A 24,169-nucleotide genomic window follows, 5' to 3' on the forward strand; every position below is an offset into this window, starting at 1 on the left:
TGGCATCAGCCGGAGGCATAGCCCAAATGGCACAAGGACCTTCTGAGTCACAGACTCTGGTGGCTGTACCTGTGACTGTGGGCAGGTTGCTGTGGGCTGCAGGTGTGTCCCTGCATCCTTGCTTTTCAGGTTACAGTATTTCCCTGACCTCCAGCAGTGACGTACTAAACACGGTCAAGCAGACTTACGGGACGCTATTACAGCGGAAGAGATGTGTGTATGCATGTGTACGTGGGGAAGGTCCCTGTGCTGCTATGGATTAAATTTGGATTTCTCAGTACCTGGAAAATGTGCTGCTTTTCAGGAGGCCAGGGAAGACTGTCTTTGACACAGCCATCTTCCTGCAGCAGTACTGCTGGGATCATGCACAGAGCCACCAGTGATCAGCTATAAGAAGAGCTCCTGGGGGGTCCTGTAAACATCTTACACTTTTTGGGGCAAATCACAGCTCAAGTTCCTGACATTGTAGTATAAACCCCAGAAAAAAAAAAAATGCATGCATTTCTTTGAAATTTAAAGCTAATGTTTAAATAAGAGAGTTCTACATACTTTCTTGCGTGAAGTCCCAGATCTTGCAGACAGTCCCAGGTTCCCTTGCCCACAATCAGGAGGCAGAGAGTCCTGATCCCATCTGCTCGGTCTCTTTTTCCCAGCCTGTGTCCCTTTACTTGGTGCAGATAGACTCTTCAGTGCAGCACCTGCTTGGGTGAAGAGCTCAGAGCTGGAAGCTGCCTTGCAGAGGTACCTGAGAAGACCCCAGTTTGGTTTCTCTTCCCCCAGGGGCTCACAGATCTCCATCCCACAAACCACTTCAGAAAGGAACAAAGATCTCATGGATCCTCTTCCAATGTGTCTTTCCCTAACTACAAAGAACTGAACTTTCCTCTAATCTGTGACTGATTGTGAAAACCCAAATTTCCCATGGGTAACAGAAGCAGACACATCCCCTCTCTACAAGACCTTGGCTGATGGGGGATTTCCCTCATCCCACCTCCCTGCTGAGGGCAGGTGGCCCCGGAAACTACAATCATTAACCAGGCTCTTACCTGATTCTTCTTTCTTCTCAGTGATTTTTATCACAGTCTCCTATTTCCCTCTTCAATTCATTTTGCCCCGAAACCTTAGCAGCAGCACCTCCATTTGTGTGTGCATCTTTTGCTTTCTTTCTCCCCAGACGTGATTTAAAGTAACTGAGCAACAATCCTCATTCTTTAGGTCGATACTAAGTATTGATTTTCTGTGCTGCTTATAATGGAGAGGGACTCTCAAAAGCAGCTTTCCAAATACACTCTCCACTTATGTCAGTGAACTGAGAGCAGGACTCTTTCTGTCCTGTTTAAGAGCCATGAAAGCTTGAGTTGCCCACAGACTTCCCAAGGAGCAGTAAGTTTAGAAAAAGTAAAATGCATGCAAGGAGTTTTTCAGAAGTACTGTACTGGTTTTGTCTGGGATAGAGTTAAATTTCTTTAATTATAGCTCATATGGTGCTGTGTTTTGGATTTGTGACCAAAACTGTGGATAACACACCCACGTTTTAGCTCCTGCTCAGCTGGGCTTGCACAGTGTCAAGGTCTCTGCTTCTCACTGTGCCCCGCCAGCGAGGGGCTGGGGGGGCACAAGGTGCTGGAGGGGGCACGGCTGGGACAGCTGACCCCAACTGCCCAAAGGGCTATTCCACACCATATGATGCCGTGCTCTGCAAGAGCAGCTGGGGGAAAGAAGCAGGCAGAGGGGCCATCGGAGTGATGCCATTTATCTTCCCAAGTCACCGGTACGCGCGATGGAGCCCTGCTGGGATGGCCGAATGCCTGCCTGCCATGGGAAGGGCTGCATGAACGCCTGGCTCTGCCTTGCAGGCAGCTCTTGCTTCACCTGTTAAGCTGGCTGCATCTCAACTCATGAGTTTTTGCACCTTTAGCCTTCTGATTCTCTCCCCCATCCTACTGAGGGGGTGAGTGAGCAGCTGGGGGGTGCTCAGCTGCCTACCAGGGCTAACCCACAACAGCTGACCTGCATATTTCACTTGTTCAATCTCCACTTTCCTCCCAATTTACATTTCCACCTAACATTGCTGCAGTGCACAGACTTGTACACTCCGTATGTGCATCACAACTTAATCTAAACCTTGAAGCTGTCAGCTTGAAACTATCAGCTACCTCCTGCACTGTATCTACTACAATGTCTGTTGAGTCACTTCATAATTCAAACAGAAAAGCAAATAGGCCTGGCAGATGTGGATAATTCCCTCCCTACCCAACACACCTTCAGAGTCTTCTGTTGAAAAAATCCATGTCTTTAGTAATGTGTACGCAGTGTATTTTGGCCTCACTTTTGTGTGCTGAAATATCTGAAGATGGGGAAACACCATTCTCCTCTGTTTTGCCCTAATGCTGAAACTCTGATCACACCATGCAACAGGAAAGTCCAAAACCTTTGCAGTAAGTTTGGGTTTGATGCCCCACACAACCTTAATTCAGCTGGTTTACATATACATGCTGTGACAGATGAACATTTCTCAACCAGTATTTCTCCAGGATAACTGCTTGACCCAGTAAGAATGGACATGCAAACAGCTCTTCCACAACCAGTCAAAAAAAGCTAATTTCTAAAACTCTGAAGTGAACCCACAAGTCATGGGCAAACTCCTGTGGAAGGTAACGGCAGAAACTATCATTAACACAATCTGCTCTGATCAGAGCTCAAAGCTGCCATCCAGTACGCACATTATATTCCTAAAAGCCTTGGATATTCGTTTGAGGGTAAAAGAGTACACATGTAAGAGGCATGAGAAGATATACAAGATGCTGTACACTACACGTGAGGAGTGCAGCGAGTATTTCTGGCCAAGAGACAACCCTGGGAGCGCCCTGCTGGCGCGGGCAGGAAGACAGAGGGAGCTCTCTGCACACCCACAGAAATCCCCCTCCCTTTGGGATGGTCACGTCCTGACTTCCCCGACTGCTGCCAAGCTGGCCCGTACAAGCTGAGAATGCCCAGCGCCAGCTCTGCCGCGGTTCACCTTGCCCTGTACGCCCAGCAGAGCCCAGCTCCAGCCCCAGCCCGCAGGCTGGTGCGGGGCAGAGAGGATCGGCACCGGCCGCGTGCGTAGGCACCCCCGGAGCTACGTTTCCCCCGTGGCACGCGTTTATTTGAAGCCTCCAGCTCCAGGCTGTGCTGCATGGAGAGACGAGCTGCAGGAGACGCCGGGGAGCCTGCAGCCATCTGGCCGCCGGCTGTGGCGGAGCTCTCCCCACAGGCCACAGCACAGGCAGCACATCCTGACAGCCATGTAATTACCAACCTGGCGCACAGAGAGCTGTTCCTCCTCGCCGTTTGACCTCTCTTTCCTCCCTACACACACCCCCCCCCGCCCCTCCTGAAAGCTCCCAGCTCCGCCAGCACCCTGCCCAGCCACCCCAGCTAAGCAAACACTGGTGGAAGTGGGAGGCCCTGGAGCTGGAAAGGGGTTGTGCCTGGGAGAAGCCCTGCACTCTACCTCTGCTGGCAACCAGCAGAAGGGACAGATTAGAGCTGAATTAAGTTACCAGCATTAAATAAACATGCCTGGCCTCTTTGAAGTTCTGCTTCCCTTGAACATGAGCTCATTTCGCTCAGCCCCAGGAAGGCATCAGTCTTCATGGAGTTAACTCTTCACACAACTTCTCAGCTCCCCCCAGGCACCTCACCCTGCCGGTACTCATCTGCTGAGGGCAAAATAATCAGTCCGGCATGTGTCCTGCATATTTCCTCAGGTATCCCTGATTTAAGGGGAGTTCCCACCAGGAAATGGAATGGCCTGACTCCACCATTTGGTCCTGCAGGCTGGCACAAAGGGAGGCTTTACTGGAGCTGAAGGAAAGGGTGATCCCTCTGCAGTGAAGCATTCTGTAATCCTGCCAAGAGCAGCACTCTCAGGTCCTGGAAGGACTGTGCTCAGCCCTTCTCCAAAGCAGGGCTGAGGAGTAAAGGAAGAAGGGAGGAATTTAATTGCAGACAAGGAAAGTTCCCAGCACTCCCTTCTTTTGGTTTAAGTGGAAATCCGAAAGTCTGGGGCAGGAAAGGGAGGGGGCAGCCACAGAGAGGAAAGTAAAATACCACAAAGACAAGGCTGATCTTGACTCCACAGCATTTTTGCATAGCTCATGAAAACTCTGCCATTCCCTGTTCTTCCCCCAGTACTTGAAAAAACAGCAGAGAGAGAAGAGATCTGCCTGACAGCAAGGGCTGCCTCTGCCTGGGAGTGGGGAAATGTGACTTTCAGGGTTCACTATTTTTGTATGTGAGCAGGAACTGCACAGTCACTGTCAATGGAGCCAATGAGAGGGGGAGAGCCTGTCACTGCTGCCTGCCAAAAGGGGAAGCAAATGGTTCTCAGGATGGCTCCAAGTTACCAAGGTGTCACCCCCACGATGAGTCGTTATTTCTGGATGCTCTGCTCCCGCACAGCTTCAGCCCCTGCCACAGGGAGGCTGGAGAGGAACAGAGCTGCCTGCGCCGGGTGCCACGCGTCAGACGGAGGTGCCCACTTCACCTGGGAAGGTGGCTTCCACCTTGCTCCTGAAACCTTCCACACCCAGTTTACTGCCAGGAAAGTTCCCACCCAACACAAACATGTCTTTAGCCCCTCATGCAATTCCCAAGAAACACTTTGGAGACGCTGGGCAAGAGCCCCTGACGCCAGGGAACTGCTGGAGAGGTCAGCCACCGGCTGGGAGTTCCCCAGCAGCTTTGCGGAGCCTGCAGGGCAGCGGCAGGCAGGACTCAAACAAACAGCAGGGAGTGAGGGAGAAGCTGGGAACATCAAGGCCAAATGCAGAAATCCAAGACAAACAGTGAGAGTGCCTTTCAGTTCCCAACTATAAAAGAAATCATCTCTACCCAAGGGGAGCTCACAGCTTGGCTTGCACACAAGCCACAGGAGGTGACCTAAAGCAATCTACCCCAACACCAGCCTTGCAGCAAGAGGACAGAACTAGCTCACATCAAGGGACAGCAAGAAAGCACCAGCCTGATGGGTTAGCACAAGCTGACCCTGGATTTTCAAAAAGAACAGTCTCATCAGAGAAATGCCTTCCCTAAATAATCCTTCAGCTCCAGTGGAGAGGTTGCCTTCCTGCTTCTCATTTCATTGCCAGGCATGTGCCAAACTTGCCAGCCAGCAAATGCCAGAGGGATGTGCATGGGGGCAGTGACAGCTCCCCTGGTCCCAAACACAAGTGCAATGCCAGCAAGCTAGAGACACATCTGAAAATCTCAACAGCCAATGCTCAGACCTTTGCAAGGCAGCAAGTTCCCCAATACCGTTCCTAACCAACCACCATAGTTCTAGGAACAAGGCAAGCACAATGTGATTCAGACCTAATTTTCCATTTTCGCAGTAGAGATCACAGCATAAGGCAGAGCAGGATAACTGTTAGAAGTACAAAGAGGCGCAGTCCTGCAACTTAATAGCTCTTATTATTCCCTTCTTATATCCACAAATAGCCCAGTCACCCTATGAAAAAGTCCATATGAATGTGTGTTCCAAAGACGCAGGAAAGACTCCGCAGAAATTCCTGAAGAAGAGCACAGCTCAGCAACGCTGTACAGCACCACCATCCCTCCAGACACACCATCCTACCCATCTTTATGGATGGCTGTTCCTTAGCACCTTGATGCCATTACACTGCTAGTAAGTATGACCATCTGTACCTTTTACCGTGCATGAAGCAGCATAAGAAAACCAGGCAGGGCACCCGGATGTCCTTGCTGCTAGCCTCTGCCTGTTTTGCTGCTCTTTGAGAGACGAGTGGAGGAAGAAGACAGCTAAGCAACAACGTGGGCCTTACCTTTTGTTCCAGGGGGCTGCAGATTATCTCCAGTCAGCGAGCACCAGCCTACGGGAAAGATGTCCCGGGAATCATATCGGCACCAGTAATCGAAGGCACCTCTCCAGCCATCAAATGTTATGAGGACCTCAGAACCTCTCACCTCCCCAATGGTGGCCGGGCAGATGAAGTGAGGGTTCTTCCTGTCCACTGCCTCCAGCTTCATACCTGTCTTGAAGAAGTTTTGGGATGGAGATGGTGGTTCCTAGAAGGAGAAGTTGAAAATGTGCTCAAAGAGGATTATCACAGTGCCTCCCCAGACCAGGGCTGTCCCCTCCATCATCAAACTCACCTCCATGAGCAGATGAAGAAGGGAGCTAGTGGGCTGGATCTGAACCCCAGTAAGGTGTGCACACGTTGGCCTAGTTACGCAACCAAGCGCCATTTAAGTCAAGAGGCCACTAATTCCACTACTGACTGCTCTGCCATCACCTGGCTGCTGGACTAAATCCAGACAGGGCTACATTAACACTGCAGACTGTGACAACACTGTCACGCAACAGAGGCAGAAATAAAGCTCAAAGAAATAAGCCTCTATAGGATACCCTCACCTTGTTATCTCAGAGCAGGAACACCTGAGATATGACAGTCTCTCTCCATCATTCTTCCCCCACCTTCAGCTTTGCTAGACCTCTGAGATCCGACATCCATCCTTATCTGGGGCTCGCTCTTCTTAGTCTTTTATACTTGAGATACACTAAATCCACTCCAACCATCCCATACCACAGCACATACCTCTAGACTGGCTTCTGTCTCTCTCTGACTTCACTAAGAGTGTGAGAATACAAACTACAAAATCATATTTGCAGTGTTGACTCATGGCAATATTTGCACTCCTTACAAGCTCTGGTACATTAAAAAGAGAGAAGTGCTGACTTCCACATATTGCATTCCTGACTTTGAGTAGCGCCTGCAGCCCAAGCAAAAAACAAGCACATCTCTCAAGCCCGACATTTCCTTAGTAGACCTCTGTCTGCATCCTCACACTGCTGCGATACAGCCACAGAGGGTACAGGTCTGTCCGAGAAACAGCACCGCGGCAAAGCTGGGCAATGCTCATCTCCTCTGGGATTAGCATATCTCACACAAGATGCCAGCTGTGATTTTGGTGCTCTGCAGTAAAGGGGACAAGCCAGAAGCATGTCTTCATTAACAGTACAGTAAAATACCTTGTGAAAAATCCGGACAGGAGCCATCTCTGCTCCATTCAGAGTCTTCAGAAGGAACATGGGCCAAGAAGAGGCATTCAGCCGAAAGCCTGTAGAGAAGGAAGCAGAGATGGAGACTTCAAGGCTGTGGGGACCACTGGATTCAACAGCACACACAGGCTCTGATAGCAACCTTGCAGCAGGCGCACACTGTGATCCCATACCACCCTCCTCCTCATGCTGGAGAGTCAGCTTTGACCTTTTCCTGATACTCTGAATGCAAAACATTATGTTGTTGAAAATAAACATCTGGAAATGGATGTTTGACTGCAATATTCCCTTATCATAACAAAAGTCTGTACCCTGACCATACAGGCAGAGCACTTTGTGCAGCACTAGTGCTGGCAGCTTCAGTGATCTTATTACAGGGGAGACATGAATCAGCAAGTGCACACTCAGGCTATGAAATTTCCTCCTCCATAGGGAATCTCAGCTTCTCTGTGGCCTCCTCCACCTTTTAGAGTAAGCTGCAGACAAACTAACCTGAAGAAATAAAGAGGCTGTGACTTGGCTAGGAAACAGATTTAACTATTACAGGAAAGGACAGAAGCTTTTGGCTCAACACCTTCTGTGAAAAAAAGTAGAGAAATAATAGGAAGGGGCTTAGGGGAAGAAAAAAAGCAAACTCACATGCTCTGAGTCTACAGCACTGAGCATGACTGCACAACTGACAGGAGTCTCTAGATATCATAAAACATCCTTGCTAAATGTGCATCTTCCTGCACAGGCAATTTCTGTTGCTCAGCTGAAGAAGGCATTGCACTTTCTGTATTTGCGGTGTTGTGAAGGTAACCCCGGGACCGGACCCAGATGGAGAGCAGCCCACGATGGTTAACATAGCAAAGTTTTGCCAGTGCTGGAATGCCAGAGAACAACCAGCTCAGTGCCACCCTGTCAGTCCTGAAACTCTGTCAGAGCAGCTTGGAAACCAAACAAGCTAGCCACAACAAATTTCAGGGGACAGGAGCACTAAGCTCCCAAAGAAGCAAAGATAACCTTTTACATGAAATATCTTTACAAATAAGGCGAGCAGCAGCAGATGTGTACGTGGAAAATACTACAAGCAACACAGAAAATCTTTGCTGGGTTTTCTGGGCCCTTGCACTCTGCGGGCAGGAAGGACAACTGCAGAACTAGCTGTTTGTAACCTGGCTTTATGTTGAGAGCAAGAGAAGCACTTTTGTCTGGCCCAAGATTAAGCAGGCGATACAGACCAGGGCTGGGCACGCAGACTTATTTCAGAGTTATGAACCCTCTGGCACAGTCAGAAATGAGTTTTGCTCTGCAACTCGATTACACTTATTGCCATCTGCTGGCAAAACCCAGGCAAGGCACAGGAGAAACTGATCAGTGCCAGCTAGGACAAGTACTCACACCTCCTGGGCGGCTGCAGCAGAGCTGTGAGCTGCACCTTGGGACCAAGGTTTCAAAGAGATGTCAGCAAATGGGCAGCAGCATGCATGAAAGTAACATCAGAAATGGCAGCTTTAATGTTAATAGCTGCAGCAGGTTTTGTCTAGAGAAACTATGAAAGGAAAGGGTATAATTAGACTTGCACATACACAGCTTCATGTGGTATGATGTGCCAAAACATGCACCTGCTGATGCTTCTTCCTTCTTCAGAAAGGTCAGTCCCAAGTGTCCCATTGCAATTTAGACTGTACTTCCAGAGCTCACAAATAGTGCTCCGGGAAAAAACATGAATAAAAATATTCCTACCTCTAGGTATCCTATTGAAGGTTTCTTGCATGACTATAGATTGGCTTGGTATTATTTGGGGATATGCTAATTGAGAGAGAGATTTATGAAGCCACTTCAAAAATAACAGGCAGCGGAATGCAAAAGCAGGTTAATCATGCTGCTTAATCAGGAAAGAACCACAGATCAGCTCATCATTTGGCCAGTGTCAAAAAAATTAAATAAAATAAAGTATAAAATAAAATAAAATATAAAATAAAATATAAAATAAAAAATAAAATAAAATAAAATAAAATAAAATAAAATAAAATAAAATAAAATAAAATAAAATAAAATAAAATAAAATAAAATAAAATAAAATAAAATAAAATAAAATGTGTTTAACTGAAGACAAGCCTGGAAGAAGCGCTCGACTGCCCGGGTTACTTGTAAAGCTGCAGCCAAGCAAAGTTAAATAAATAAATGAAATACCGCAAGCATCCCTTCACATGAGACAGGACTCAAATCACTGGGAACCTCTGCAGACATTATGTTTCCCCATCAGATGGGTCTCCAGCTAACCTGCTATTGCCCCAAAGACACTTGGGCACAAATACACTTAGACAGCGTGAATGAAAAGTTAAATGCTTTTGAAACCACAGTGTCAGGATTAGGAGTGATACAGCAGATGCCTCAGCCCTAACTGCTCTCTTGGTTATTCTCTGTATCAAGTTTTACAGATCCCCAGCAAAGCACCTTCACCCAGACACCAGTACTGTGCTCGGCGTGAAGGGGGAAGCACTGACGGGTGGCAGTCGTTCCATGACAAGCCCACCTTCGAGACGACAGCGCTTGCGAGCAGAAGCCTAAAGCAACGGGCAGTGGCCAGAGACGGAGCCATCGCTAGAGCTACGTGCCAGCACTGCCTGCGTGACGTCTCCCAGAAAAAAAACAAACCTGGATTCATTCTGTCCTTACACAGGCAATCACCCAACAAAGGCCATCAGAGTCGCTCTGCCTTCAGTGCTACTGCCCATGTCCCTTGGAGACCAGGACTTCGGAGTGCCCCTTGATTCCTTGTGTGTCCTCTGGGAAAGAGCGGCTCTGGCATTCCTTCACAGAAATGCGTGAAAAATGTCCTTCTCCTTTGAGGAACCCAGGGAGAATTTCAGAAGGCTTAAGAGCATGGTCAGCATGTGCTAATCCTGAGCTTGAGCTGCAAACAGTGCAAGCAGCTCACCTAGGTGCAGAGCTCTTTCATCTACACCCTAAAGCATCTCCCTATCCAGGCCACGATATCCACATGCAAATACAGAGCTGGTGTGGGACCCATCTGTCTGACAGCCCTAGCTAATAGGGCTGGCCTACATCACAGTGGTAGACAGGGGCAGCCCATGGGTCTCTCTCCCAACCACAGAAATATAAAAAAACCCTAGGGTTTTCCCCACAGTTCATGTAGGTGCTTGCTGGACACTTGAACTTCAGCTCACCCAGTGGAGGCTGCAGCATCCCTCCGTTCTTCTCACAGTTTCCTATTGGCTGGATTTCAGCAGAATCCACCAGCCGCCAGAAGTCATTTTTGTTATCGCTGCCATCAAGGCGCAGGCGGAGGCGTGCGCCTGTCAGGCCCACCACCGTGGCAATGCAAGTGGAGGTTGTGTTCCTGGGGTCCTGGGCTTCTAGTTTCATACTGATCTTGAATTCATTTGCAGGGGGAGTGTATGACTGAAAAGAGAAACATAGGGACCCAGTTAGAGCCAGGATTTCCAATATATGCATGCACCACCTCAGTCATAAAGCTTAAGCCCTAAGAGCATCAAAACTGATTCTACTGCAGTCTGACAGTGTCCTCCAAGCACAGCATGGGAGCAGACACCACAGAGCAAAAAAGAAAGTCTGGCAGATCTGTAACCCAGACCACCATCTTTTGGTACTGTATCATCTAGACAACTAGACCTATTCTTTTCTCTTAGCCCTCTTCTTGGAAAAATCACCCAGCTGACCCAAGACCCAAACAGACACCCCTGTGTGCTGCTGCCCCTCCATCCAGACCCAGGTGTACCATGCCAATTCACACCTGTATCCCCTGTACTCAACACGACCACCTCTGTGCTCATGTACCTGATGCCTGGGGGCCTGCTATTCCATTCACAGAGATCAGGTGAATTCTGCAGAAAATCTCCTTGCTGAGCAGGGTCCACCAAAAGATGGATCACAGCCTACCCAGAACATTTTCTCCAAGGGCCTATGCTTGGCAGAATAAAAACATTCTCCTGTTCCCATCCATTCACATCTGAAAGCAAAATCTTCTGTACTACTCTAACATCTGGAGTGTCAAAATGTATCTTTTTTTATCTTTGCTTCAGTGCACTTGGATTTGTATTAAGGTTCCAATATCCTTAAGCATCTTGCTTGCCAAAAATGGGGCCCAACCTAAGCACAGAACTCCTGGGTCACCAGTGGACCACTGCCCTTGACCTTTCCTGTATTCATCCTCTTACCTGCTTGAAGCAATGGGCAGGAGCTGGGATGGCACATGTCTCCTTCAGGTATTTCTCCCAGGTGAAGTGACCTGAGAAGAAAAAACAAAAGAGTCCAGACATCTCTTTTTCTGAGATTTTTGCTCATCAGTTCCTACTTGAATCCTTAACACCAGCAGTTCTCAACTTCTCACAGAGGAGGTGCTCACAGGCAACACATTCTCATCAAGATCCTCTGATGTTTGTGACCACAGAAGATTTACAACTGCAGCTGACAAGCAGAACAAAGCATGGTGCTGCCTACGGCATCTTACTGCCTTCGTGCTGCCGAGATGGGTCTGCAAAAAGCGAGGATAACAACCTACAACTTAATATATAATACCCAGCACAGATGGGAATCCGTGGAGTCTTTCAGGCAACTGCCCCTTAAAAACCATTCGTTAAAATACATTGCTCAGGCTGGGGATTAAAAACAGTCACTGTGGGCTAAATGCAGCCCAAATCAACGGGGAACTGCTCTGTGCTGACTTTACGGTTCCCCTGGTCCAGCATGCAGAGAGCCTGCCCCACCAGCCAGCAGCGCAGAGCAGGATCTGCCCATCCCCAGCAATTAGTGGACAGGTCAGCAATTAATTTCCTGAAGAGGACACAGAATCCATAGCTTGGGCAGGATGGAAGCAGGGATCCTCCAAATGGGGATTTACTGAACCCAACAGTTCACATCCAAGACCAAAGCCCCTTCCACTGAGTGCTGCTGCTAGGGGAAGTGCATTTTATCCTTGTCTGCACCTTTCCCATGTATAACAGGAAGGGTAAAAGCAATATGCCATGCAGGGAAACCTGTTATTAAATGAGGAATTAAAAGCTCCTGTAATCTGAGCAAATCATGACTTTTGCCATTTAAACAGAGCAGCTGGAAAAGGATCCTTCCAGCATGACATTAGCTTGTATTCATCTGAATGGCTCCCGGGAGACCACTGTTTTCAAGTCATTTCAAGAGCATTGGTGGCAGCACAATTAAAGAGTCAGCTACCACTTCCCCTATTCATGTCAAGTTTTTAATCAGTCTATTTTCAAAACAAAAGCTACATCAAGAGCCATTTTAGCTATGGCAGCGCACACCACACCTCTACAAGGTCAGGCATTAAGGTCAGCACACATTACTTTAGTTCTGCCTCGTGCACAGAGAAGAGTTACAGGCTCGATAATCTACTAGCTTCAAATAAATAAAAGAAAGGCTGCTCTCTTGCCACCTCCCGTGCAGATGACTAGCACACTGTTAAATACAGAACAAATGAACATAAAAAATAGTTTTGTTGCCACACTGGCTAATTATGTTTCTGTTTAGAGACTGTGACAGCAGCTCTCCACTCCTCAGAGTACACATTTCCATTCATTGGCATGTATTTCCTTTCCAGCCAACAGTCTCACACCAGGGTGAATGAAAAAATTCACTGATTTACTGCAATGATGCTCTCGCAAAACCAGAATTCTTTTGCTTTAATTGAAGATATGATTTTATACTTGGTTACGCCAATGAAACTCTGTGTGTGAATAATGTGCAATAAATACCCAGGCAGAGCAAACCCAGGCACTCCTAGCAGGGAAATGCCTTATGCATCCCACCCCTTAACTCTGATTGCTGATATGGGCTCATCTCAGACTGGGGTGGCCCTTCAGAGGCCACGAAGCACAGAAGATTCCTACGGTGACAGCACTGGGGCGAGGAATGCAAGCCCCAGCCCCACGACCTGAGCAAACATCTTGAAAAGGATCAGCCGCGCATGACAATTTTATTTTAAAAAAGAAACCTCCCCTCCCCTCAGCTTGTTTCAATCCCTCGCTATTAAAAGTAGTCATTGTTTTAATCCTTCCACTTTTCACTCATTCCACACCAAGCGAGACCGTTCTGCTCCCTGCAGCCGCTCACGCTGCAGTCAAGATCGACGCTGTACAATCCCTGCAGGAGCAGTAAATTTCCGAGACAGCTGCGTGCCTCTAAAAATAGTGTTTGAGCATGGAACTTATTTGAGATTAATTCTAGAGCCTGTTGAGACCCAGCCACCACACGAAGACACACACACAACACTAGAACTGCAGCTACTTACAACTCACGGTTCTGGTGACTTATTTTGCAAAGAAAAGCAGGAGCAGCAGAAAGACTTCTCTAAACACTAAGAAAAGACAGAGCCGATACAGCAGAGATAAGCCTTCCTTCCTTTTCTCTTTGCTATCCACCATTTCTTTACATAAAGATGGCATGACAAGCACAATTAAAGACTGCACTTTTTTTCAGGATTACTCTCTAACCAGGACAAAAACTGCATACTGAAATTGGAGGCTGCCACCATTGCCTTAGCATGAGAGAAAGCCCTGCAGAGAATGTAGGGAATGGTTTCAAATTAATTCAATAATAATATTTAGCTCATGATACAACGTTTTTCAAGCAGGAACTTCAAAGTACACTTAACCAAATACGATCAGCTTCAACCTAAAAACTGCAGGACAGGTTGGGATTTTTTTTACAACAAAGGGAAAACTGCCAATAAAATAGAAAAAAGCAGGAGGCACTTAAGGCTTTTTTAATTAGGGAGCAGAGAACAAGCCCTGAGCTTTGCTCTTGAGAAAGAGCACGTATGGCTGAAGATGGACACATCACACTTGGCCCACTCAACTGTAGCTCCTCTGGACCATACCCAAATCCTGCTCACCACATCGATCCCCACTCAGCTCCCAGTGGATCTGCTCTGGAGCCTCCAGGCCAGGTGTGCTGTCGGCCAGGACACTAAGGCTGCCGGGTGCCGGCTGATGCCACTTTACTCACTGCACATGGAGGCTATAAATCCACAGGGGAAACATTGGGATATCTGGCTCAGGTTTCTCATTAGCACAAATCAACTCTCCTGTATTTTATATTCTCTCAATATTCTCATTCATATTAATAAATTGGATGCCTTACTGTAGAAGGACAGGACGTTTTAGTCTGCAAGATGCTCGTTTCTTATATGGCCTAGGCAGGTAACACCAGAGAATGTTTTCTGATTATTGGTCAAAAAACCCTGGTGGCTTTTCTCCAATTGCCAGTGAATCACTTTGCTTCGTGAAAAAACAGCACTTCAGCCAGTCCTAAAGTGTCTCTTTTACTGGTGATGGACCAGGAATGTCCAAGGACAGAGCTGACTGCAGGGACTGAAATCCTCTCGCCCTGAAAAGCAAAGGGGAACGCTTGCTCTGCTGCTGCTGCTGGCTTCCAGTACAACATGCAAGATGTCCTACCAGTCCTAAAACCACCCTCTATTTTGCCTGGTCTCTGTCTTCTGTGTTCCCTCCTCCGCCTTGCAGAGCACACCATATTCCCACAGAAGGATTATCGTTTGAATGGACTGTGTTCCTCTGTATAACATACATCAGATCTTCTTTACAGGAAGAAACGAGAAGGACACTTAATGAGAAACACCATGTTTTTGTAATTACATCTGTGAGCTAAACAAAAGCCAAGGATTGTAAACCTATATGACTCCCTGTGATTTGGCTGTGAAAATGCCTACTAAGTGTGACTGTCTATCACTTTTGCTTGCCTTTGGAAAGCTCCTTACCATGTGCTTGTGCCAAAGGGAGATATTACTTGCAGACAGAGTGTCAGATTTGGGCTCTGATATCTTAATCTTCAAAAATATTTACTACAAACAAAACATGCCACACACCCAAGGGGTCAAACTACAGTAGTTGTGAACAATGTGACTCTGCACCCTTGTGTTTGGATTCTCATCATGTTGCATTTAATGTTGATCTTTTGCCCAGAATTTAAATGAAGATGGAGTTTCTGTTTATATCTTTAACTGAAGTCTGGTTTGGGCTCCATTAGCATTTCAGCTCCCGAGGGGTCATCAATCCAGCTGAAACGATACATGTGTGTTTCAGGTCACATCTGTGAAGGAGAACGTGCCCTACCCAGATCAAGGCATCCCATTAAAGTCTGCAGCCCATATGTGTGTCTGCTAACGAGCATCAAGGCAGCACATGAAAGCAGCACAGTTTGAGCCAACTCAGTATGAAAATTAGCAGAGTACCGTCTCTGCTTGCAGATCCAAAGGCAACAGTGGCCTTCTCCAACGTCTGGGCGCAGCCTCCCAAGGGGTCAGCTCTCCCACCGTGACAGCTGAGCTCCTGCATGTCCTATCTATTATAATTTCCAGGCACTTTCCTCAGCCATCAATCCGGCTGCACATTCTCCATTGGTAACAGCTACAACCGATAACATGATCCCACTTACTCACTGTCTTGCTCAGAAGAAACGTGAGAACGTGTGAGCCAAAACTAATAGGTTTCAAACACCAGGACTCTGTCTGCTTTGCTTCTTCTCAGAGGTGTCCCAATTCAGTATTAGCTTGGAGCAGAAATCCTTTCAGCCTGGATTAGAGGGTGCTCTGTGCCAGGAAGCTGCCGCAGTTTCACCCCCGTCACTGTGTTCTGTACACTGCTTAGGGCAGTGATGAGCTGCTCTGAGAGCATCCCCGATCCTCGCTGCTACACCACATGCTTGTTGAGCAGACACACACATCAGCCTATCTGCAGCATTTCCTCCCTAGGCCAGCAAGCCCTGGGATGCAGCACGGTGCTGAGGTTGGTGTGCTGGGTTACCATGAGTGCTGATGGGAAAAGCATGCCTCTGAATTTCACAGAAAGCTCCATTTCAGGTCTGTGTTGCCACTGAACAACAGCCAGTCCTCTGACATCTGCGAAAGGTGCAGTGCATGGAGCAGAGGGAAAACTGCAATGGAGCCCAAATACCCTGAATGCTGACTACACACAGGCCATGTGAGCTGTGACAGTGCCCTGTAACGTCACATGGAGCTCAGCACAGGGTGACAGAGGACCCAGGACGTTATTGGAGGTGCTAAGAGAAGGTCCTTCCCAACCTGTGATGCACATTACTTCAGCATAAGAGTAGACAAAGACGGATGAGATGCCCCAAGAGATAAAGGTGAGGGCTGATGGAGGCCACCCACAGTCCAACATGCCCGAGAACCACCACCCTGAGTCCCAGCTCAGGGTCTAGGATAACCAAGCCTCCAAGGCACAGCAGCCACTTCAGCTTTCCCAGAGGCTCTAAGAAACACAGGAGAGCCTTTCATGAAGACAAACATGTGTTTCCTGTTAGAAATTGCTTAATTCAGGCAATCGTTTAGTTTCTTGTTGCTCTGTACTTGGTGGGAAGTATGGGCATCACCTTCTTAATACAAGGGCATGGAGAATATAAGGACATAAGGACATCACCTTCTTAAACTCTGTAAATAAAACACAGGCCCTAGAGTCTTTTACTAAATTATACAAGCCTTACACAAACTTCCTAAAGTTATAAGTCACCTGCACATCTCCCCTGAGAGACAGCAGGAGCTGCCAGTTTTATGAACTCAACCTGCAGGTGCTGTGCACAGGGCCACAGCCCACCCCGCCCATGCACAGGACACAGCATCTCCAAGGGGAGCAAGAAGCGACCAACTCCTGAGCTGCTACCACCAGCCCTCGCCCTGGCACCACCTCTGCTGGGGTAAGGGCCAAATTCCTGCCACAGGGGAAGAGGAAGCCCAGGTCACACCATGTCTCTCCTATAGCAACGAGGACTGAGCTAGCTGCTGCTGTCAACGTGGAAGAGCAGCTCTAAGAGGAGTAAGAGGCTTCTTATGCCCAGGACACATGTGAAAATGTGGGCAGTCACCCCTCGGCACTCATGCCTGGACAGTAAAAAACAGATCTGCTCAAACCCATCTGATTTAAAAATGAGCTGGCTCACCCTTGTGCTTACCCTGGTGTCTTCCCAGCCATTTTTGACTGTGGTCAGAATTAAACACATGAGGACTGTCCAAAAGCAGTTTTTATCTGTAAATGAATTTGGCATGCTGCAGTCTCCCACATTGAAGAAATTCAAAAAGCTTTTAGAGGGAGAAGGAAGGAAGGGAGAAGGAAGGAAGGGAGAAGGAAGGAAGGGAGAAGGAAGGAAGGGAGAAGGAAGGAAGGGAGAAGGAAGGAAGGGAGAAGGAAGGAAGGGAGAAGGAAGGAAGGGAGAAGGAAGGAAGGGAGAAGGAAGGAAGGGAGAAGGAAGGAAGGGAGAAGGAAGGAAGGGAGAAGGAAGGAAGGGAGCAGGAAGGAAGGGAGCAGGAAGGGAGCAGGAAGGAAGGGAGCAGGAAGGGAGCAGGAAGGGAGCAGGAAGGAAGGGAGCAGGAAGGGAGCTTACTTACCTTGGTACTGGGATGGAGACTCTGACAGGCGGCCGTACTTGTGCTTTTTACCATCTTTCCAGTCTATGGCTGAGACAAGAAATAAAGCATTTGTGTCAGTGAAAGAAGCCAGCTAATGCACTCTCTAACGTTATCTGCTCATGCCTCCTGCTTTACAGGCACTTCAGAAGAGAGGAGTGTCCTCCCTGTCATGACCCCAGGTAACATGGATGATTTGTCTAAATCTATGGGGTGTGCTCCCTTCCTCCACACAGCTCACAAGAACACCTGACCTGAGGTATCTGCATTTGCACCTTGGTCTCTGCCTAGTCCTCACCAATTAGTGCTCTCCCACAATGGCAAGCAATAATATACAAAGCATCAAACTGCTAGAGCTTCATCATTTTAACTATGTGAAGAGGTGGCAAGGCTCAGGTGGAGCAAACATGAAAGCCACTAAAAACAGCTCATGTGGATCTTGTACACTGAGAAGTGGAGCCTGAGTCTCTCCTTGTTTATCCATTCCAGGTTATTGCAGCTGGCCTTACTCACACAAACAGCCTCGACCCTCTCTGATGATGGGGAAAGGACTTCTCCAAAAGCCTGCACAACCACCCTTTCCACGCACAACACCAGGTTACAACGTGTCCTGTGCGGCTCATAAAAGAGCACAGCAAAGTAGCTCCAGCACTGAAGAGCATCTCATCTGAGTTGTCTTTGCTCACGACAGCTTTGGGCCTCAGAGTTGCAAAAACATAGTTCCCAAGACAGCTCTGGAAAGTGATAGAGCGAGAAGTGGGGGGTGTCCATCCCTGCTGCTGGCAGCCTTCAGCCCCGCGGAGGGATGCCAGATCAGCGTGCCACAGCAGAGCTCACCCCGAGCGAGCTCCAACACCCACTGCTGCCTGACCGATGCGCCCTGGGAGCGCTGCTGCACTCCAGCTCATTTACTTTACAAAGCATTTTTAGGGCTGTTATAAACAACAATTTGGTAGTGCTCTACAAAACATGCCTTGCCCCCACAAAAAGCAGCTCCTTTTCAAAGAAAGAAAAAAGAAAGCAGGAAAAGTTTTGAAGTTTCCTGACAAATAGCTGAAAGAGGCAGGCCATGAGCTGCTGCTAGAGTGGCTTGGTGGGTCACATGGTGGGTCTTAAGATGTCTGAAATTGCTTTTGGACCATTATTTTTGCAATCTTCTCTTCTTGACATGTTCTTTTCAATACAATGCACAGGAGGACGGCATGTAGGTCTTATCCCTTAAATGAACATGAAGGACATATGGAGCGTGGCCACAGCATCACTGGACATGAAGACAAAGAGCCTCCTCAGACAGACACAAATGAACAAAAAAGATGGAAGGACATACTTCCTATAAATGTATTCCCATGAAGGACAGTATTCTGCTATCTCCTTAAGAAAGAAAGAATAAAGGACACAAAAGTATTTAAGTCAGAAGCAAAAAAGCTCCCCAGGATGGGTAACACTCCTCTCAGTGTGGCAGAGTAGTGTTCTAATAGCATCTGTGCACGCAAAGCAGCCTCTTGCCATCCTCTGTAGGTGAAGTTACATTTTATTCTTAACCTTTAACATGCAAAAATTCTCATTAAACAGGCTGCAAAAGCAGCCGAGAGAGAAAGAAACACAAGAATTTCTGCAGACAAATAAAGAAAAAGTTCAATGCATTATTAAAAAAGCAGGTAAGTAGGACAGAAACCCACGTGTGTGGGATGCAGGTGTTGCTTCTGCAGCCTACGGCACGGCATTCACAGCACAGGTCACACAGCCACGCTGGCCAGAGGCAGCCTGCTCCACGAGGCAGAGAGGACAAGCTGTGTGCGAGGCTAAATTCAGCCAGCCCTGTCCACAGTCACACTGCTGACTAATCAACCTGCCTCTTTTATTACCAAGCCCTCCAGCTGCCTCGCAGCAGGCTCTCCCCATTCCCTGCTTTCCCTCATTTATTTTCACTCCATTAAAGGACATGCAGCGTTAGGAAGAGGATAATGCTTCTGTAAGATGAACCGCCAGAGAAGCAAAGGAGACGTTTAAAAAAAATAAAGGGAGGAAAGAAATCGAGCATAGAAATCTCCTGCAATAAACCTTGTGAGCGTGTAGCAGATGTGAACAAAGAACTGCGGAGGATGCTCCATCCTCTACACTTCTCCCTTCCCCCACCCTCCAAAGCACATGTGATGAGCTCACTCCAGTCGAACACACATGCATGGCACAACACTAAAGGAAATCAATATTTTTGTTAAGCACAAGGAGTCTGAGCAGCTCAGTTGCAGGCAAGCTGCTTGATTTCACCCTTTTTGTTGGGGCAAGCAGGGCACAGGTAGCATGCGTGTGGCTGCCGCTGTGTGTAACGGGACGAGACGCTCAGGCAGTGAGAGGTAAGCGTCTGTAACAGATTTTGTCTCCACGAGGTAGGCTGGTCTTGGGTTTCACGCCTCATTAGAAGGGGGAGGCTTGTGCCAGCGGAGCAGCAGTTTGCCTCACGCTGGGAGCACTAGCAGATGGTGTGTGCCAGGGGCTCCGCAGAGCCCCCTCGCCGCCTGACACTGCGCCCCACAAGCCGCGGGGCTGCGCCCGGCGAGGGACTCTTCCTCCTCCCGTCTCGGGGGTGGATCAGCGAAACGTTCTCTGCACGCTGCCGGAGAGATGAGCAGCTCTGTTTTGAGCTTGCACAAACACACATTCCCCACGTGCCCATCCCATTGCTGGCCTCCCAGTGTGCTTGGTACTTCGGTCCACAGCAGTTTGCTACCGGGCCTTTGGCTGTGCCAGGAGTCACCGCTCACCTTTCTGAGGGCCTGGTTTCCGCATTATATCACCTGCTGCTGTCCTTATCCTGGGACTGGCTTGCTTTTGGATAACTGAAGATGTCTAGGACAAAAGAAATAAACATGAGAAAATTCCCCATTCTAGAGCACACAGTCATCTGCAACATTAACTAATCACACAGCGGGAGAAAATAGATGCTCTTTCACCCTGGGTTGCATAGAACGTCTCCTACTGAACACAGACAATTCATTTCAACCCCCCTGAAACTACAAGTCTTTCTCCAACATGTGGACAATTTCAAATTTATGGCAGCGGGAGCAGCATAAATAAGCAAGAGGAGCATATGCCACAGTCTCTGTGCTAACTCTACATCAGGTCCCGAGTGTGTGCATGGAAGGGGGGGCTGCTCTTGCTCACTAACAAAGGGAGGCAGAGCTGAAATTTATGAAAGAAAACACATGGAAACATAACATTAACTCTGGCAAAGCAGCACCGCAATCCCCAGCTTGCCACTTGCAATTCAAATTGCTCGCAGCAGTTCTGGGTAATAAGGATGAGAAATTGGACAATGACCCAGGAAATATTTTTGCTATTAGTACTGCAACGAGCATCCAAGTTGTACTGAATGGGGTTTTTTCCTGGTTGGAGGAAAACTGGCTAGACTGTCCCTAGCAAAAAAAAAAAAAAAAAAGCATTTGCATTGTTGTTATAAGCAAATGTTACTGAAAATCAGAGCTCTTGGGAGATGCATGCTGGACACATCCATGGAGACCAGTGCTCCGGCACAGCCAGTCTTGCAGGGCAGTGCCTACTGCATGCACCCAGCCCTGCCAAGCCCTGACAGAAAATATCTAAACGAATGGCTGAGCTGCAACAAGCCCTTAGGAAAGCTAGTAAAAGCATGTTTTGACACTACACTAACTAATGAAAGATTAATTGTGTCAATATAACTCCATTTTGTTCACAGTGGGGCAGTCAGGCTAGAGGACGTAAGAGGAAGCTGTCTCAGGACGCAAGGCTGAGTTTCTGCTTAAAAGGTTATTTACAGATCCAACTTGGCATGAAGTTTTGATTTTGAAAACCAGCCTTCTTCCAAACTTAAGAGAAATAGAGTTTAATTTTCTATTAAAAGTGCTACAAACTACAGCCTTTACATGCAGTGCTTGCAACACTGAGCAATACTCTGAGAAGGAAAATACTATAGGAATATTAAATATTAAAGGAAAAAAACCCTAGTTATTTTTCAATCCAAATGAAAAGGGACACAGTACTCTCTTATTGCCCCTCTCATAAATAGTGTGTTTGTTTGTGCATACTTGTGAAAGGAGTAAAGTTTCTTCTCCTTTCAATAGTGGAAGGTAATCTACATGTGAAAGCTTATTTACAACTTCTAATGCTTCTGTTCATAATTTTCTTCAGTCATTTTTATTAAAAGCTAGCAGTCATGGTAGGAAAAGTCCCCCAGCTGTAAAACCCAGGGTGAAAGGTGTTATATAAAGGCACCAGACAAGCATTCACCATCTCTGGCTCTGCACCTTTGCTGTCTGCTCAGCTCCCCTGAACGTGGGCCTTTCTGAAGTACCCAAACACGAATCATAAATCACACACGTTTGGCACAGGACGGGTGCTCCTGTGCCACTCAGACAGCTTTTGAAAAGCTGCTTCAGCCTGAGCACTTCAGAGCCCTATCTGGCAGAGATGTGTAAATCTTCCCTGCAGAGTATTTGGAGGAAAAATTCATGACCATGTATGAAATGCTCAGATACAATCTGTGGAAGGCTGCAGCTCAGGAGGAGAGGTGAAACTACTGCACCCTCCATCCTCACACAGATGGCAATGGGAGTAACCCTAAGTACTTGTCAAGCACACCGATGACTGCTGGTGTCCCTCAGCCAACGCTGTAGTGGGCTCCAGCAAAATCTCATGTCGTGGAAAAGCATGAGACATTGTAAATGTTGCTCCTATCAAAAAAAAAAAAAAAAAAAAAAAGTGATTCTTCCTCAAAGGAGAGCTCTTAGGCTACACGGGGACTCCCACTCTGCTGAGAGCCATGTGGGTGCTAGCCTGGGGAAAGCATTCTCCAAAACATGCTTCTAAGAAACTATCCAAATGAGATTGCCCCAGTCTGACTCCTGCCATCCTTCACAGTCTTCCACCACAGCTTTGCACCATCCAGCTCCCCTGTATGTCCTCACACCACAGGACGGCAACACATGCTTTCATTCTGCAAATTCATAACCTAAAATTTTTTAAAAAAAAAAGGCAAAATAATTAGCATGCTTCAGGGCCATGTAATGCTCAGAGAAGAGCCAGAGCCAAACTCCACGATGAATTGCTTCAGCCTGCCTGCCCTGGCAGCAGCTTTCCCTGTGCAGCCAGATGTGAGCCACCAGCCTCACCGCATCCCAGGGATCGAGACCGGTACCTGCCCCTCTTCTATAGCCATGGACACAGCCTGTGTGCCCCAGCCCTCCTGAAACTGGTATAAGGTGGGCTTGGGAACTAGTAATTCCCACTGGCTCCAATTTCATTCTATAGATGCCCAGAGAAACTAAAATCTCCATCCTTGGAGACATTCCAAGCATCACTAGCTACCACCCTGAGCAGCCTGATCTAACCTGGAAGTTGAGTCTGACTTCAAAGCCAGCCCAGCTCTGCCTGTGGGGCTGGACCAGACAACACCCAAAAGTTCCTTCTGACCTGAAATACCCTATGATTTTATTTCACTGACAACTGATTGGAAGGCAAGGGGAATCGTCCTGTAGGCCTGAACCACCCCAGTGAAGAATACAGACCAGTCTAGAGAAAAGAATGTGAACAGCAGAACAGGCAAGTTAACAGGCAGTGCAGGACAGGGAGAAATACAGTACAGATGTATGTGGTCTTTATGCTGTTCAGGGACTGAAGACTAAAAAAAATAATCTTAAAGTAATAAATAGCAGAAGGTACAGTTTGGTATCTAAGGGGAAAAAATGGTCTATCCACACAGATAGATCTTTCTGAATGACTTCAGACACAAACATACCCCTGAAGAGAACTTGTCAGCTGGGTCAATGGCATGAAGGAGACAATCTTACTTTTGAATCAAATAAAGCATTTGAGATTTACATAGCCCAGCACATGCTGCTATACTCCATCTCCAGAACATGACACGTATACAAAGCTGCATACCGGAGTTAAAACTCCCCTCTTTTTCATAAGCTGTATTTCTCATGCTTATGGATATCAAGATAATCTTGCAAGCATGGATCACAGTTTTATGTGGTGTTGGTTTCCAGAATTTATACCCTGAAAGGACAGATCAGTGTGCAAACTTGTTTCAGCAGGATGCTACTTTAAAATCTAAAATGGCCACCTGATTTGCTGACTTTTGTAGCAGATGAAGTGCCTTTCCCACAGTTTCAAACAACTTCCACTCACCAAGATATCAAAAGTGCCAACGGCTCCACTGAACTGTCATGGGCTCTAGTTCCCCATCATTCCTACAAGAGAGCAAAGTCAGTACAAATACTGCGGCATATCAAAACCTGAAAGCATAGAGACAAAATGAAAAAGTTTGCATTTAATTGCAGAAAGGCTAGGTTACCAGTTGCATTATTCATGTTCATATTTAATTCATTTAAAACATCCAAATTTAAATTTAAAGATAGCTGCAACAAACATTCCCACTTGCCATAGCAAAGCAGCACAGAACTTGACACAATTTTAAGTTCAGCTTGCAATGATTACACGGAACCATAGCTGTTAAACACCTTTGATATGAGTAAGATCGTATCAACTGAGTTGATATAAACTAGTTCAGCTTTTGTAAAATGCAACTATCACACAAAGAAGGATTTAAAAGACTAGACCTGATTAGTAATAAAAAGGAGAGAGACCACAGGAGAGGCATATGAAATAATGAATAGTATGGAGGGAGTGAACTGGGGAATCCA

At 47.3% G+C, this 24,169-nt stretch overlaps 1 protein-coding gene across 5 annotated transcripts in view; it reads right to left on the reverse strand.

Annotated features, from left to right (window-relative positions):
- The window catches only part of SCMH1 (Scm polycomb group protein homolog 1), a 75,803-nt gene that overhangs the window by 35,325 nt on the left and 16,309 nt on the right, over positions 1 to 24,169 (reverse strand). For all 5 annotated transcript variants that reach the window (XM_042793789.1, XM_042793788.1, XM_042793787.1 and 2 more), the window contains 7 exons: positions 23,655 to 23,716; positions 20,252 to 20,336; positions 17,472 to 17,540; positions 11,254 to 11,324; positions 10,243 to 10,477; positions 7,037 to 7,125; positions 5,829 to 6,072 (listed from right to left, as the gene is read on the reverse strand). In XM_042793789.1, the coding sequence (XP_042649723.1) occupies positions 5,829 to 6,072; positions 7,037 to 7,125; positions 10,243 to 10,477; positions 11,254 to 11,324; positions 17,472 to 17,540; positions 20,252 to 20,276 (733 nt within the window). In that variant the 5' untranslated portion in view covers positions 20,277 to 20,336; positions 23,655 to 23,716. The remainder of the gene's footprint in view (positions 1 to 5,828; positions 6,073 to 7,036; positions 7,126 to 10,242; positions 10,478 to 11,253; positions 11,325 to 17,471; positions 17,541 to 20,251; positions 20,337 to 23,654; positions 23,717 to 24,169) is intronic.

This window comes from Tyto alba, unplaced genomic scaffold (assembly GCF_018691265.1).
Source record: "Tyto alba isolate M040663 unplaced genomic scaffold, T.alba_DEE_v4.0 Super-Scaffold_20, whole genome shotgun sequence".
Taxonomy (NCBI): domain Eukaryota; kingdom Metazoa; phylum Chordata; class Aves; order Strigiformes; family Tytonidae; genus Tyto; species Tyto alba.